Genomic DNA, 17,500 nt, shown 5'->3' with positions numbered 1-17,500 from the left:
TTCGGCCACTTCTTGACTTCGGGCGGAATGACTCGCCAGCAGTTCTTCGTACAGATGTTGATAGTTATGACTCTTCTGGCACTTGAAAACAAAAACAACTAAAAGCGTTTGCACAAAAAGCGCCCTTGTCCTCTGTAATAATCACGAATAACATGGTACTGATTATTTATTGGTCGGTGCGTGGTGGATGAATTAATACACGAGAAGGGCTCGTTGATTCCATGGGGACAGATCGTGCTGATCTGAAAAACAAGTTTTGTTCTATTAAAAGTCTAACTTGCCGTTTTCTGTGAAAAAAGGAGACCGCAGACAGTCATATTTTGGCTGTAGTGCTTAGAGGGATTAAACTATAGAGCGCAACTGGTTTGGATAAGACACTTTTTTAACGTCTCGGAAGTGTTTGCGTAAGCGATTGCCAAATTTCTTCCCTTACGTATATTTTGTCGCATTGTGTAGACGTTATGCAATATATTAAGTCGGTGGAAGCGCAGATGATGTGGTCGGTGATTTTGATAGATCGTCTAGGAACTGTGATTAATTGCCACAAAGAAATTCACCTAATACAATGGACTAAAGCTCAACCTCTGCAAGTCTAAACAATGGGCAAAGGTTTATCCACCAGCCTACACTTTAAACCTACCAAATCTCACATCTCACTCTCTCATTCATCACATGTCAAAAGCGCCATCCCATACTTCCAGCCCTTCATACCGCGATGACTGTGCAGCAAATCACCGAACGCTTCCCTTTGCATTAATTTATCTTTATTTTTCATGTCACTACGCTTCAACCAACAAAATTGCTTCGACATCCAATATAAAGACTTTCCACAGCCCAGAACCCCTTGATTAACTCTGATGACGGGTGAACGCTCAAAGCGACATCTTCAAAATCTCAACATGGTAGTCAATGTACCTCAGTAAACTCGTTTGATACCAATACCAAATTTTGGTGTTGCGCTCACCCACCGACCCAGCACTGGCGTCTTTTAGAAAAGAAATCTGGTGAAGCCAAAGAATACTGTCATCACCGACAATACCATAAATGTACTATCAGGACCAACTGAACTATTTACGGTTCGATGATGCACACCTGGCAAGTCGGACATCACAGGGGCCGGGACCGCTCTTCACTGTCAATTATATTAGCTCTGGTAAACTGGTGAAGACGTGGACAGATAAAGTTCAAGACTTAACTGTATTGCTACGAGACCCCATACCATTACCAGATTACCAAACACTGCATGCAGGCATATGTATATGTTGCACAAGACTACACTGCATAACGAATAGAATTTCCATTGGGTGAAAAGTGTCTTTACCAAGAAAATGCATTTAGCGCCAACACTGCATGAGTTAGACAATAAAGAAACATCAATGATGAAATGATATATGAAATAAATCATATATTGAAATGCGAATATGAAATCAAGTGGAGCTATGATCCTCGCAGTTATGGACGCAATTTTAGCAAATGCGTAGAGAAACATAAAAAATTCAGGACTTCAAAGGGGTTTGAACCCGTCACCTGAATTTTTCAGGCTCCTCTACGCAATTGCTAAAATTGAGTCCATAACTGCGAGGATCATAGCTTCACTTGAAAGAAACATCAATATTAATTTAACATTACCGCGTCATCTAATTTAGATTCCAACTTCTTTTTTACGTCTTTCCAAGCCTTCTCTTTCGATTTGTTGTTTTTGTCCATTTGTTTAAGTTCTTCTCGCAAATGTTGCTGAGACAAAGAAATGAAAACAATACAAGTGCTTTTTTTTTAGTGTGCCTGTGACATTCGAAGGGTGCTACGCACTATATGTAAAAGTTATTTGCCAAATGGCTGCCGAGAACACCAAGGGCCGCAAAAAGTTACCGGGGCTTCTACAAAACAAGCACGAGATCATTTTCCTTGGTACTTTTGAATGATGTCAAGCAGAAACATCGCTTTGATCAGTAATGCCGATGTTGAACAGGTTTTTAATAAAGCTCTCTCTGCATTATGTTGAAATCGAGACAGGAGTGAAATTGAAACTCTCCTTTCACAAATATCCATACCAAGTCTGCAGTGGATTCTACCGATTTCTCTGTTAGTTCCTTGATTATTTTCTGATTTCCTTAAGAAAAAGTCCCAAATTAGTAACAACATAAGTTTAGTTCTCATAAAAAACAAAGAAAATGACGTAACCTATTACTAAGCACCTTTTTGCTCATCTTGGTATTTCAGCAAATCTCTGAAAAAACGAAAGCAAGACTTGAACCTTAACAAACATGATGCAGCAATTGCAAAGAGTATTTTCAAGATAAAAGAAGCCAGGGCTTTGTAGAGAGATGTCTTGCCTTCTTAACGCAGCGTTCTCCTTGCTTAAATCAACTTCTCTTTCCTTCAAAGCCTTGTAGTCCTGAAGATATAAATCATTCTTCTTCAATCCACTTTGAGCTTACACCTAGAAACGTCGATTGACTAAAAATGAATAAGTACTCTTTCAAAGTGGGCCATAAGCTATTTTATGTAAAAAGGATAGAAAAAGAAAAAAAGAAAAAAATCTCTGACCAGTGGAGAACCTGCCAAGGCCGTTGGCATATGAGGACGAATTGGCCGTGGGCCATGCTTGGCAAATGTACTTCATTGATTCTTTCCAAAGCTACGGTAATACGAGCAACAAAAACGTTTAACTTGCAAAATTGCTGCAAAACTAGTCGAAAACTAGTTGAAAAGCGATATTGCAAGATTTACATCTCACGCACGACCTGTCTTGCAACAAAAAAAATGTGTTGATTTTTGTTGCAGAAAGTAGAACGGACCTCTCCAATTATCTCGAGTCAACTTGAGGTCTCATCATGGGTTCAAGGTGTCAATTTTGAAAAACGTTCTAATTTCGTCAGTATTTAGGCTAAAAGAATAAACATTTTATCGCTCCTTGGATGTAGTTTTGGATGTTACTTTTTCTGTGTTAAGTTCTTAAAGCAAAGCCAGGTAGTCCTACGGATTTTAAATTTTTCTGAAATTTTTTCAACAAACGGTTGTGACATAAACTTTCAGGTAAACGGTGTCAGCGTTTTTCAATTTTTGGACCTGAATTCCCGGTCAAACACGTTATTTAACTTTCATGGAAGGTAACAAATGCAAAACGCAATATATCCAATATGGCCGATACCCTTTAGCTGAAAATTTATTCAATAAATATTTTGAAGTTCAAAATCGACTGCTTAAAAAAATGAAGGAAAATTTAAAATCATGCCGGGTAGCTTAAACCTACCGAATGGGCCCACCTGCTTTTGCTTTGGATTCAAAACTACATTCACGGAGCATCAAAATTATATTTCTTTCATTCCCATAGTATAAATACTAACGAAATAAAAACGTTCTAAAAAACTGACACCTCGAACCTATGACGAGACCTTAATTAATGTTACCTCAGTTAGCCTCTCAACCGTAGACTCTTTCTGCTGAAGAGATGAAGCCAGTTTCAACTTATAGTTTTCAAGTTCAAGCTGAAAGTGTGAAAAAAAAAAAAAAAACACAAACAACTTTTTCTTCCTTCTTTTTTCTACTGCATGTGGCCACTGGAAATCTTTATCATGATAGAACAAATCTATTATAGTTAAGCTTTCGAACAATTCCAATAAGGCTGTTAGGCGACTGGCATTTCCCAGTTTTTTTAGCCTTTGGGAGTTTGCCTAAAATATCGGCCCTTTTCGAAGATTTGGTTAGGGTACCCCCTTTTGCTCTCTTATTCTAGGCCTTTTTTCAGGCGGTTTTTTGCATCAAGTTATATCAAGAAGGCGTCACCTTATTAAATTACTCTGAATTTCAAAGGCTTTTGGGAACTGTACATGTTTCTGCTACTCATCTGATAGTATTAGAGTAAAGATTTCTCTTAAAAAAGTCTAGAGAGGCTATCAAGTCTCAAGCAAGCCTTTTAAGATTTCCAAAATGAAAATTAACACATTTGAAATGGCCATGAGTGTTACTATTGCTAACATAACGAAGATTATAGAACGGCACATAAAAGGGCAAACTATCAAGTATATGTATGTATGCTATTGGTGGAGAGACGTATCTTTAACTCCCTACTACGCTTATTTTTTTGCCCCGCTTTTTAACTTTTAGTTTAAATATCTAGTGTCTGGAGTGTAGTCCTTCAAAAAAATTTTGCCTCATAGTATATTCACGCGTTTTAGCGGGCCTTTGATTTATACGCCAATGATTTTACCGAGCCAGTTAGGCCCCTGAAGATGTAACTTGACCGCATCTCTTCAGAAAGAAATGCGCAAAAGTGTTTTCATAGAAATCTTGTTGAAAATCCAGAGCTTAAAAGTCTTTATAGAACAGAAATGTCGGACGATAGTTACCCTTCGAATGCTTCTTCGTCATCAGTTACCTGGACCCAACTGGCTCGGCCAAAATCAAAGGCCCGCTAAAACGGGTGAATGCACTATGGGGGGAAACGTTTTGAAGTACTACACTCCGGACACTATAAATATTTTAGCGAAAAGTTAAAAACGGGGAAAAAATAAGCATCATATGGACTTTAAAAGGGTGCACGAGAGGTGGAGTCAACCAAACATTAGGGCTCACTCTCTCGCAAAAAAGCGAAAAAAAACTGTCTTAATTCTTACTGAGATTTTTACGGACTTTTAAGTCCGTCAAAATCTCAGGGGTTTCAGTAATGGCAGCGTAAGTGAGTGGTTGGTTTTAGCCTTACGCCTTTTTACATTTTCTTTGAAGTGGCAAATGGCCAATGTTATAGAAAAGTATCTTACGAAGCACCGAAACTGGTCATCGAACTCGACAGAGGGTGAGAACGACTCTCCGGACAAGAAAAAGGCAAAAAATCAAGGCACGAGCGACTAAGAAGAAGAAGCTAGCGTGGATGAAGTCTTGGCAGTACTGAACATGTCGGAGAGTGTGAGCGAAATGTTAAATCAAATTCCAGAGAAGCTTTAGAAACTTGATAAAATAGAAAGTTCTTTGGACAATATTGAAGGCAAGTTACAGAATCTAGAATCAAAGACACAGCGACTTGAAGAATCTGAATGTACAGCCAAACAAGAATTAAATAATTTGAAGGAAGGACTAAAGAATGTCAATATCAAGCTTAGACTAAATGGAGTCTATGGAAAACAAGCAAGGGGCAAACACGGCAAATTTGAGTCAAAAGATAAAATAACTTGAAGAACGAGCAAAGAGTCTGCACGATAAAAATCTATATTTAGATGCCTCTTCGAGGCGTGAGAACATTAAGTTTATGAACATACGAGACAAGAAGAGGGGCGGATCAGAGGGAACACTACGTCGCTTCTCAGATCAAGAACGTGGTTATGAAGATGCAAAGAGGGTCGAAATTCAACGTGTTCATCGGATCGGCAAAGGGAAAAATGGAGCACCACGGCCCATACTCGCCCGCTTTTTGCGGTACAAAGACTGTGAGGATATGTTAGCTTCGGGCCGCCGGCTTCGTGGCACTAATTTTCAAATGTTTAAAGATTTACCAACTGAGGTCACTGACAGGTGAAAGCCACAAGTGGAAACATTGAAAAAGGCCAGAAGAAATGGAATGAAAGCACCTTTCAGTTCGGCGCAACCAGATAAGTTATACATTAATGGTGAATTTTGGCCTGTTGGTAGGGAACTGGTTATAACAGGGCGGTGAGAGTCTTGAATATGGTTTAACTAAAAGCCACACTTTAATTTTCAAACGAGTCTATGGCGGAGGCGACCAGCAAGCCGAACGAACGAGTTAGAACAAAAACGAATCAGTTGTACACTCCTAAACTCTTAATGTCCTATACTTGTTTTTATCACTGTTTGGTTGTGCATTTGTCCTTTGTTTATTTGTTATTTTTTCGTCCTACTTTTTTCTTTGACCTTATAGTTTACATCTATAGTTACTATCGGAGGTGCTCTTGGGTGGAGGGTGTCCCATGTGATACTCAGAAAAAATCATAGAAAAATCGGGCCTTAAAAGCGGCGTGAGATTTTTAACTGGTTACGCATGAAAAAAATGTCAATATATTTTATTCAAGAAGCCCATTGTACCGACGACAATAAGCATGAATGGCGAACAGAATGGGGCTATCAGGCCTTTTTCGGTTACAAAAATTTGGTTTTATCAACGGAGTTGATAATGTAAATTGGCCACCGTACAGAGATTCTAAAAGCTGACGTTTCGAGCGTTAGCCCTTCGTCAGAGCGAATTCGCTCTGACGAAGGGCTAACGCTCGAAACGTCAGCTTTTAGAATCTCTGTACGGTGGCCAATTTACATTATCAACTCCGTTGATAAAACCAAATTTTTGTATACTACTTCCCCACCGACGCAGCACCACAGTTTCTTTAGAAACTACCCCTTCATTCTTTTTCGGTTACGGCTCAAGTAAAAGCGCTGGTGTTGCTATTCTCTTCAATAATAACTTCGATTTTCAAATTTCCAAAGCTTATACTGCTCCCGAGGGACGCTTTATAATATGTGACTTAATTACCAGTGGAAAAAAACTGACCTTAGCAAATATATATGCACCAAATGAAGATGATCCTTCTTTTTTCACTTCGATCTTTGACCACTCGGCCGACAGTTGGACAACAGTCGGCCGACAGTTGACCGACAGTCGGCCGACAGGTTTTTTGGGGAGCTCTTCTTCACAATTACCACATAATCAAAGCAGATATCATTCCGGGATATAAAACGGACCATTCAATGATCGTTTTAGAAATTTCGCTACATTCTAAGACTAGAGGTAGAGGATTCTGGAAACTTAACACCTCCTTTTTAACTGAAACAGAATATATTAATCAAATCAAATTGATGATACAACAAACCAAAGATGAATACAGGGATGATGAGTTTATTAACCCTAATCTGCTCTGGGAGATGATTAAAATGAAAGTTAGAGAAGAATCGATCAAATTTGGAGCCTCCAAGAAAAAGAAAATAATAAACGAGTGAGAAGAAATTGAGCAATCAGTTGCAAAATTTCCAGCCACGAAATTTAAATTCTTCACAAGTACTTGACAATTTTTTTATTGCATATAACTCGCGAACTTTGCGGTTGGGAATCCTTCTGTGATAGAAGGCCAGACTGCTAAAATCTTGACTTCGCGAACGGGACTTTGAGCGCGATGCTCAACGAGTTTGCTGGAATTCGAAAAGTATCTGATGAGTCTCTTGGCCGAGACGAAACGCCGCGTCATAGTTGCAAAATTGGAACAAGATTTAAGTGATACGCATATTAATGATTCTCGAAAACAACAAATATGGACCGAGCTTGAAGCAATCGAATATAAAACAAAAGGGGCAGATCGAAATCACGATGGTATAATGAAGGTGAAAAAATACCAAATATTTTCTTAATCTGGAAAAGAGACATTGCAAGCAAGGGACAATTACTCAACTTAAAATCAGTGGATTTTGCCGATACAGACAAAGAAATTCTGAATGGGTGTGAGTCTTTTTACCAAACTCTTTACAGTTCCAAAACCAATAACGAGAAATCTAGTGACGTTTTTTTCCCACCATAGCAAAATCAAAATCATTTGACCAATGCGGAACAACTTGTTTGCGAAGGCTTGTCACTGGGTTGCCTGTGGCAAACCCAGTCGAGGTCTGCGTTTAGTTTGTTTGTTTTATCTCTTTTATTTTTATTTTTTTTTCCGTGTCGGTAAAAGTCTTGCCTGTCACTCCCCTGGTAAGTGGAACTGCGTAGATTTCTCTGGTGGACACAGTGGAATCATTAAGTTAGACTGCAATGGCGTCGAAAGTCATGTACCGCGAATGGCGTTTTAGTGGATCCTTAAACAAAATATACCCTTATGGAGCTCAATAATGGAAAGTCAGTTGGATAAACTAGGCAGGAATCTCAAAAGCGACGAGTACTGGAGGATGGGAGTTGGGCGATTGTGATCTTTGTTTTGACTTCGCTCAATTCATTGTCAAACTTTATAACACTTGACAGAAAAAGAAACTTACAAAAACCCGGTATCTTGCCATCATTTGACACAGATGCTTCACTGTTTGGCGAGTAAACATGCCGCGGTAACTTAATCACGGCGCCCGCTGAATTCCGGCCATGTCACTTTCGATTTTGCAATTTACTTGAACGTAGCAAAAATCTCCCAAAATGTTTGTCGCTAATCGTAACTTTTTATATCCTATATTCACGGTTCAAAATTAATGTTGTTTTCATGTCGTAAATATTTTATTCTCGATCGACCGTCCCGGAAACTTCCTTCTGCTCTTTCTAAAAACTGTGTATCTATAGTTATTTACTTTTGCATCAATATTTGTTTTTGCATAAAGCAAGCTAACAAAATCTGTACCTTGCTGAGTTCGCATTTGTTAGCGTTAATAGTATTTTCGGTCCGATGTTTCTGTTTTGTGAGGGGTGTATTGTTTTGGTCTCCCATCCAAACACTAACCCCGCCGAACAGAGCTTGACTTCAGTGAACGTCGGCATTACAAAGCTGTCAGATGCTCAGCGGGCACGCTTAAGGTGAAAAGAAGTTTATCAACATGTCAGCCCAGAAGCCAATGTTTCTCACTTCCCATTTATTTTCTTCAATCTTTCTGGGTTCAGTACTTTGCTGGTAACCACATATCTTCTCAGACTATTTACCCAAGACTTCTACCATGGCACTACAATGATAGACAATAACAAAACAACATCGTGCAGTGTTAGAGCTACATATTACGCAAGGACAGATCTGTTTCGTCGTACGAACGTGTGAGGACCTGTGAGCCAAAGGGCCTCTTCTGGTATGACTTCTTAATGACCTTGAAAAAAATTGTTTGGAACGGTGCACGTACCACAGGCAACCCAGTGTACCCTCACGGAGGGTCTAGTTGAATAGGGAAGAATGTCTGCAAGCCCTAAACAGTATGAATTCGGTCAAAACGCCAGGAACAGATGGCCTCCCTTGCGAATTTTACAAGATTTTTTGGAATGATGTGAGTGATATCTTGATAAGTTATTTTAACTATTCGTATGAAACAGGAACACTTTCAGTATCGCAAAGACGCGGAATTGTTAAACTTATTCCTAAAAAGGACGCGGATCTCAGTCTAATTAAAATGGCGACCATTGACATTACTTAACTGTGACTATAAGATTGCAACAAAAGCCATAGCAAGCAGAATAAAAAATTTTCTTCCGAAACTTATCTCTGATGATCAGACAGGTTTTATTAAGAATATCCTTTTAATTGGTGGTGTTATTAGATACACGGCAGCGAGGAATATTCCCAGACTTCTTCTTTTCCTTGATTTCGAGAAAACATTTGATACGTTAGAGTGGACTTTCATTCAAGAGACTTTAAAGTATTTTGGCTATGGCCCACAACTACTAAAATGGATTAACATTTTTTACTGTAACACTAAAAGCCGTATTTTGAGCAATGGTTGGGCGAGCAATTTCTTTAAACCGACTAGAGGAGTTAGGCAGGGCTGCCCTTTGTCGCCATACTTATTTGTTTTATCGGTAGAAGTAATGGCCGAAGCCTTTCGAAGAAATGAAAAAATTATAGGAATAACTGTGAAGGCAAAAAATATTAAGTTGAGCCAATATGCAGATGACACCACGCTAATCTTTGGCGGTTCGATAGAATCCCTGGAAGAATCTTTAAGACTATTAGATCTTTTCGGAGAGGTGTCTGGTCTCCGACTCAACTGTGGTAAAACAGAAGCTCTATGGATCGGCGCGAAGGTAAACAGTGATCTTAAACTCTGTCCTGAAAATAATTTTAAATGGCCTAAAGGAAAAGTTAAAGCTCTTGGTTTTTTGGTTTTCGTCGGATTGAAATATAACAGTTTCTCATAATTACATAGATAAAGTGGAAAAAGTGAAAGCGATGTTAATTTGCTGGAAATTTCGTAGACTTAGTCTGCTTGGGAAAATTACAGTCATTAAAAGTCTTGCGGTATCACAATTGGTGTATATACTTGCGCCACTTCAAACAGACCATAAACTGAGCAATTAAAGAGATAGACGTGCTCTTTTATAAATTTTTATGGGACGAAAAGGGGATAAAATAAAAAGAAATGTTATGATAAACGATTTTTCTGAAGGAGGACTTAAAATGATTGATATAGAGTCTTTTAATAAATCTCTTAAATCATCTTGGATTAAAAAATATCTTGATCCTGAAAAGAGTAGTAGCTGGAAGTTTTTTTTTTTTTTTGATTTAGAACTTCAGTCACATGGAGGAAAGACGATTTGTTTAGGAAACCTTACTAGGAAGGACGCGTGCTGCTTCATTGAGGTCTCAGACCCTTTCATCAAAGAAAATCTTGAAATTTGGTGTGAAGCCTCCTTCACCGAAAACTTGACATCCTAAGCACAGTCTTTATCTTCACCTCTATGGTATAACTCACACATAAAAATTGGAAACAGACCAGTTTTTTCCAAAGACTGGTCCCTTAAAGGTATAACCGAAGTTAAGCACATCCTTAATGATTCCTTTGAATTTTTATCTTTAACTGCTTTTCAAGACAAATATAACCTTCAAGTTCCTCCCTTAAGTTATTACGGAATAATTTCGGCAACTAATTCTCTCCGTAGGCAAAGTGAAAGGACTAATGCTAGCTATGAGAGCTTCCTTTCAAAATTTCTAAAAAACTCAAAACCCTCTAGATTGACTTATAAGAAGTTAGTATATATCAATAAAAAGTGAGCTACCAACCCTAGGTCAAGAAAAATGGCACAAAGAAATTAATCTGGAACCCGGTCACAAAGTATAGATAACGAGAAATGCGTATAGATAACGAGAAATGCACCTTCTGTCAATACCGTAAAGAAAGCCACTTTCATTTATTTTGGGAATGTAGCAAAAGCCGTTGTTTTTGGAATAATGTTTTTTCATGGATGCAGGCCTGTAAAATTGTTAGTAAAGAATATGCTTTTCAGGTAGATACTTGCTTGGGACTGAGACCATACAATTTGCTAATTAATTTTTGTTTTTTGACAAGCAAACATTTCATCTGGCTGTGTAAATTTAAAGAACGAAGGCCAATTTTCGAAGAATACTTACGGCATCTACAATATATTCATAAAGTAGAGAAGGAAGATACAACAACGCGAAAGAGATGGGAACCGCTATTGCTTTAAAAATAAATAAATAAATACAGAATCCAGCACCTTGTTCCCCAACTGTACACTCCCAGGTAATTCCCATCTTGTAGAGTATAATTGGTCGCTCCTCTCAAAACAAGAGCTCCTCCTCCTTTTTTTTTTTTCTCCTATTATGTAAACATATTCCGTGTTTGTGGGTGTGTGTGGGTGTGAGTGTGTTTGTGGGGGGAGGGGTGTTTGTGCTTTTAAAACTAAACATGTAAACATGTAAGGTAATAATAATAATAATAATAATAATAATAATAATAATAAAATTAGAAATAAAAAACAAAAAAGACTGAAGACAGATAATCGAATATTGCTCAACGTTATGGAAATGTTGAGCAATATTCGATTAAAGAGCAACAGCAACAACAATCCCCAGGTCGCGCATTGAGTACTTTGGTTACTTCATTTTCTCCAATGGAAGCACACACCTGCAGTTCATGCAACTTTCCCTTTGTTCTGTGCAACTCATTCGAAGCGTTCATATATGTATCTTTCTGCCCTTCAAACATATCTTTGTCGCCTGAAAAAAAATACAAAAGTCAGTTACCACCATAGAACCTATTTATGTAATTGCCATCGTGTTTCTTGGGTATGAAGTGATGCTCTTGGAGTGTAGAGAAATAATCGGTATTTGATACGGTCTTGCATGGTTAAACGTCCACTCAAATCCTTAAAATTAGTCATGTTATGGTGATGTTTAGAAGAGGAGTGCATAAAAATGTACCAAACGTGACACGCACAGGAAGAAATTTCAAAGCCATGAAATGTATTTTATCACCGTTTTCGTTTCAGTCTTCCTGATGGTGCTGTCACACTGCAATTTTTCGTGCTGGTTATCTCGCAATGCCAGTACAAGGGCAAGTTACACAGAATGTTGCCTAAGTGTAACACTTGGATAACGGTAGGCAGGTTAGGTACATTTCACTAACCCCTATTTCCTTCATCGACCTGTGGCCCGTTTCTCGAAAGTCCCGAAAACTTTTCGGACCCGAAAGCCATTTGAAACTGACAACCACTTGTTTTGGAAAGTTGATATTTTAACACGTTTTCAAGGTAACAAAAAGCAAAATGACTGTGAAGTTTTACAACTTAAATCCTCTCCGTTCTTGAGATACAAAGTAAATTGCCACACCCGAAAATGACCCTTAAAGTTTCGGGACTTTCAAGAAACGGGCATCTGGTCCCTGGACAACTAAAAGTGACTAGTGACTAGATGTATAATAAATCGAGTACAAAAATCAGTGAAACGATGCTAACTTCAACGAGGACGTCAGAAACAAATACAAACTAAAGCCAGAAAAAAACGAGTCAACAGCAATTTTATAAGCTTAAAAAAATTCATTCCCCTACAGAACAATTGTCCAATTCATCGTTACATTTGTGCAGTGTCGTCTTTAACTTGAGAGACGCTAGCGCAGTTGAAGTCATGACGATAACAGGCGATTTCTTGTTCACTTGTAGTTCAGTAAAATAAAACGACTAAAGGTATTTTATGAAACAAAAGTAAACAAAGAAAGGCTCTTGAGAATCACGGAATTTAAGGATCTACAGTCTACATCGGATTTGTTTTTAGTTATGGCCGGGGATCAAAAAGCCACTAAAGCTAATTAGTATAAATACACAGTTGATTATACAAAATCGCGCGCTCTCATTGGCTCGCTATCTCGGATTATCAGCCGATAATCACCTCGACGGACAAAATGGCTGCCAGTAGTCGTTTTAATTGCCACTGTAAGTGAAGATGATTTCGCGTTGAAATGTTATTTTTTTTCTCCTTTTTGAAATAATCACATGTGTATTTATACTAAAACAATTCGCCTCAGGCTCAGTGATTATCGGTGAATATTCACCTCGACTTCGTCTCGGTGAATCAGTTCGCCTTCGGCGAATAATTGTTAAATAATATACCGGAAGTACTCGGTTTTAACTGTGAAAATGTATGTCGCGAAACGAGTTGAACTTGGGCATTGGTAACATGTAGATTGTCTTTGTATTCGCAAATGGTCATCTTAAATCTACCCGGCCGCTGAGATGATTTCGACAAAACAACGGTGAGAGGAGAGACTGTTGGTTACGCAAATCACAACGAGGCAGTATCACTCGCTACAACACTGCACGTTCCGTACCATGCAACACAGTTGCTTAACAAAACTATTCTCGTAATTTAGTAGGGTGATCCATTTTAGGTAGTCCATCATTAGTCCATTTAGTAGACCACGGATCTTGTCCATCGGGGTAGTCTATGGACTAGCGGTCAGTGGAATGTACCTACCCAGATAGGTAACAGTGGAATGCGACCCAGTTTCAAATTTGTCAGCAAAAACATAGCATCACCCTAAATCAAATATTATCACTAAGCTAAGGGACAAAAGACTACAATAATAAAAAACAACACTTGAAGTGGTCTTTACTTTTGTTGGATTCGTATGCTGATGTCCGATCTCACCCATAGATCACTTGCTTGTAAAGCGCATTCGAATATGTTAATAGAAAATGCGCTATATAAATTCATTACCATTCGTGCAACTTGTCCCGTTACCTTGACCGCAAGAACTTGGTGCAATGAAAATTGCAGATATCAATTTGGCGCTTTCAAGAACTTGAAAGAAATACGAAAATCGATTTTGGTCACGCTTAGATTTGCTTACAAAGTAATATAAGAAAAAGTATGCTGAGAGGAAGAATCGAGCAGATTGGTGCAGATCGTCTATTTCAAAAACGAACTTCATAATCATCACCATCATCTGGTCGAGCGAGCTCGGACATTAATTCTACCACGCCATCCATTATGATCCAGCATCAGGTTTGGGAGGGTTTCGGGGAGGTATCCAGGGTCTCTACTTAATTGGGCGACGTAGGTGGTAGAGTGTGGCCATGAAAGGGGGCCAGAGTAAAAGGTACTTAGAGAAACTTAAACGTCTATATCAGTCACGTCTATTATCACCTGCCTCAGAACGTGACTCTGGGACCTTCACTTTCGTCTCCACAGCCCCACGAAAGAAACAAGGCCACGGTAACCAGGTGACTCGGTTCAGAATAACGCCAACAATTTAACTTCCTACCATCCAAATCAATCAAATATCTAACTGGTTGTAGCTTACCTAAACATTAAACTACTCAACTTACGTTGTAACTGTTTTTCTTTGCGCTCTAGATTTTGTCTTCTTTCCAACATTTCTTCCTCGCATTCCTGTTTGTATCTAAGGAGAAAATGATGGTAAGAAAGAGCATTTTGCACGATGTTGCGAATTTAATCGCTGTTTTGGAAGAATAAACGACCCCAATAACAGCTATCCTAACGATGGACCCGGCTGGCCAGGCCATTACTGCCCAGGACTGATGTACTATAATTCGGTATCTTGTCAGATTGTTCCACTGTATAGTCAGTTTATTCTGCAAAAAGGCAGATCGTTTCACTCCGAAAAACAAATAAAGATAAAAAAAAATCTTCAAAACAGTTATTAGATCGCTCCACAAGTGTAACATGCCACTCTTAATATCTATCAAGGTGATGAACTATTCAAATGATAGATCAAGTCTTGGTTGTCGCTCCCGGCGAAAGCAGTTCGAGGGTAAGCTCTGAGTACCGCTCACGTGGCAGATCAGAACTATGAAGACGGAGTTCACAGGATCGTTAGACTGTAATCTGCACTGATTTCACCGCAACATGACCAGGTAGCCAAAATGACCCAGGCGCAAATATGCGAAGTAAGTTTCCCTGTAAATTGCTCGCACGTTTAAACATATTATTTGCGAGCACCCAAATATTCCCCCCAGACAAGTTTCAGTTAAACCTCATCGTGTCGTGTCAAAGAGTACACTCCACGCAGAATAGAGAAGCGATGGAGTAAGCACGCAATTGTGCTAGCTCATTCTGTCAACTACAAGAGAGCAGGATTTCTCTTTACATTTTCATTGAATAAGAGTGTTTTTTGACTTTTTGTGGAACCAACTGATTATAATGTGGAACGATTGTGATGTGCGATGTGACCGTAAACTGCCGTCAAGTAATTCACAGTCCAAGTATCTTACGAAAGGCTGTGGAACTAACGAGTTGTTACAACCACATAATCAATAGAACCGTCGCACGGAGTTATATTGCCAGAAAAAGGTGCCCCTTCAGCATCGGTTCCGTTGGCAAAGAGGCTAATAACTGCGCAAATTACACAGAAACGAGGGCTGAGCTGGGCTTGTTTGCATAACCAGCCTCAGCGCCAAATGAGCCTCTAAACTTAATATATAGACTTCACTTTGACCCAAGTAATGTTTCTCGTTTTTACTCACTGCTGAGCGAAAGGAGTCAGTTCAGTTTATAGACACCCAAGATTTCATTCTAAATCACCAAAGAGCCAAAAGTAGATACTGTGCACGACTCCACTCAGTTTATGCCTGGTTCTACCATCCAATGACAAATGACACGAAGCAGGAATATACAATGTTTCCAATGTGGCCGTGTATTCTGCAGTCGCTTCTCTTCTTTCTTCTCCTTTTTTTTTTCTTTCATGGCATTTTGCATTTTACATTGCAAACAAAGATAGAACTCAATCTCCGAAATGAAGTGATTCTGCAAGTGACCATTTTCGGGATAGTTATTATGTTACAAGGAAAAGGCCAACCAAGCATAAGAAAGTGACTTCTCAGGGCTTAAGTGAATCGTTTACGAGCTCAATGCTATTTTTAACAACCGTGACAAAAAAACCAACATTTGACTTGATTTGTGTTAATTGTTAATTTCAGTTTACAGAGTCCCCAATTAGTGCTACAGCGCTAGTACGATTAGACACTTAAATAAAGTTCCTTTCCTTTCCGTTCCATTTCCAACCTCATTCCCAGGGTCTCTCTTCTCTGCCTTCTTTTTAGAAGAGGGACCCTGGGAACAAGGTGGACAATTTTCAAGGAGAAAATACCTTGAAGCACTAACACAGTACTATCCTCATTGACCATCACTACCCTTTTTAATCGCCAGGGTACTTGATGAAAGGATTAAAGTTATTACCACTACTAGCAAAAAAAGCGTTGGTTGTCCCTGGGATTGTTTGCGAAAAGGGTCCGCAAGTGATTTGTTACCCTCTTTTATATTTTTGATCCCCAACGTTCGCTTGACATTCATGAAATTGGATTTAAGTTACCTCTTTACTTCTTGTTCCAGTCGCACATGATAGTTGGTCTCTGCCTCCTCTAAGAGAGATTTTTTTCGCTTAACCTCCTCAGACAAGACTTTGATTCTTTCTTCTTCAAGCTGTAAACTCCTGTGGGAGACCAAATAAGATTTATCATATAAGTGCATGATATCAGATTGGTGTACATACACGTATAACTTATAAGCCTCATTGGTGCATAAACTCATCTTAAAGCCAAAGCACTCCTTACTTTATTTTCATTTTTTGATTCAAATCAAATTCTGATTCCCGTTCCTTGAGAGACAGTATGCCTTCCAAAATTTTCTGTCTCTGAGAATAAGCTTCTTCATCTTGAATCTATCCAAAAAAAGAATTGCTCACTCATAAAAGCACAGCCAAATACTGAGTACTCTTAATACTTGCCTACGTTCTTAAGTTTGCACCACCTTGTCTCAAAATGACAGCCTAAAGAAGGCTTGAAAGGTTTTTCCACAGATGAGAGTGGGTTTCCAGTGGAAAAGGACTCCAACTTTTTCTATCTTTTCAAAAGGGCAATACTATTGCCAAGCAATCTTTAAGGGTGTCCACAACGCCCTAACTGTTGCCATGGCAATGACATGGCATTCCAACAGCCCTTTTTTTTAAATTTCTTAAAGAAAGGAGGAAACAAATCTTACTTGGACACAAAAAAATTATGGTAGGTCACCAAGATAAATTCCAAGATATTGCTACATGCAACACATTTATTTCTGCTTTTTGCTGGTCACCCGTTTTGATTTATCAGCTGATGCAAGCAGCTCAAGTTTTGTGTGTACAGGTTCAGCTGAAAACCCTTTCGAGCCTCCTTAATTAAGTAAAAATAGGTGGTTCCCCTTTTGTCTAAGGTTTCTGTGGACCAGTGTCCCATCAATAAAGACCATCTGTGGCTAACATTAGTTTTCTTTTACTGTCAGTGAGATCCTTGGTCTATTTTACAGAGATAAAATATATCTTGCTACCAAGTCACGACTACAATCTTGCATGATTTGTCATCATGTTGAAGAAGGTTTGAAATTTTACATGTGGTGTGGAATCCTGTTAACGAGTAATAACGATACGAGTTCAGTAATCGTAGAAAGTTGCTTAGTGACCTTTTCAAATTTTTCAAGCACCTGTTTATTTTTCTTTATTTTTTTTTTCTTTTTTTTATTTTTAATAATAATAATTTTATTTTTTAAATATGCACACTTACACCATAAAACAGTGCAAACTACAGTAAACGATACAATGAGTA

At 38.6% G+C, this 17,500-nt stretch overlaps 1 protein-coding gene across 4 annotated transcripts in view; it reads right to left on the bottom strand.

Moving 5' to 3' along the window:
• LOC138000852 (centriole and centriolar satellite protein OFD1-like) overlaps positions 1-17,500 on the bottom strand; it is a 43,027-nt gene that overhangs the window by 4,235 nt on the left and 21,292 nt on the right. For 3 of the 4 annotated variants that reach the window (XM_068847523.1, XM_068847522.1, XM_068847521.1), the window contains exons 9-18: positions 16,478-16,584; positions 16,237-16,356; positions 14,234-14,307; positions 11,536-11,627; positions 3,411-3,488; positions 2,334-2,395; positions 2,196-2,227; positions 2,052-2,110; positions 1,630-1,734; positions 1-81 (exon numbers count right to left, since the gene is read on the bottom strand). The exon at positions 1-81 is cut by the window's left edge and continues 31 nt beyond it. In XM_068847523.1, the coding sequence (XP_068703624.1) occupies positions 1-81; positions 1,630-1,734; positions 2,052-2,110; positions 2,196-2,227; positions 2,334-2,395; positions 3,411-3,488; positions 11,536-11,627; positions 14,234-14,307; positions 16,237-16,356; positions 16,478-16,584 (810 nt within the window). The other variant, XM_068847524.1, reaches the window with a different exon arrangement.

Source organism: Montipora foliosa, chromosome 4 (assembly GCF_036669935.1).
Source record: "Montipora foliosa isolate CH-2021 chromosome 4, ASM3666993v2, whole genome shotgun sequence".
NCBI classification, from domain to species: Eukaryota; Metazoa; Cnidaria; class Anthozoa; order Scleractinia; family Acroporidae; genus Montipora; species Montipora foliosa.
The sequence above is the reverse complement of the archived record's forward strand: the minus strand, read 5'-3'. Positions and strand labels throughout refer to the sequence as shown.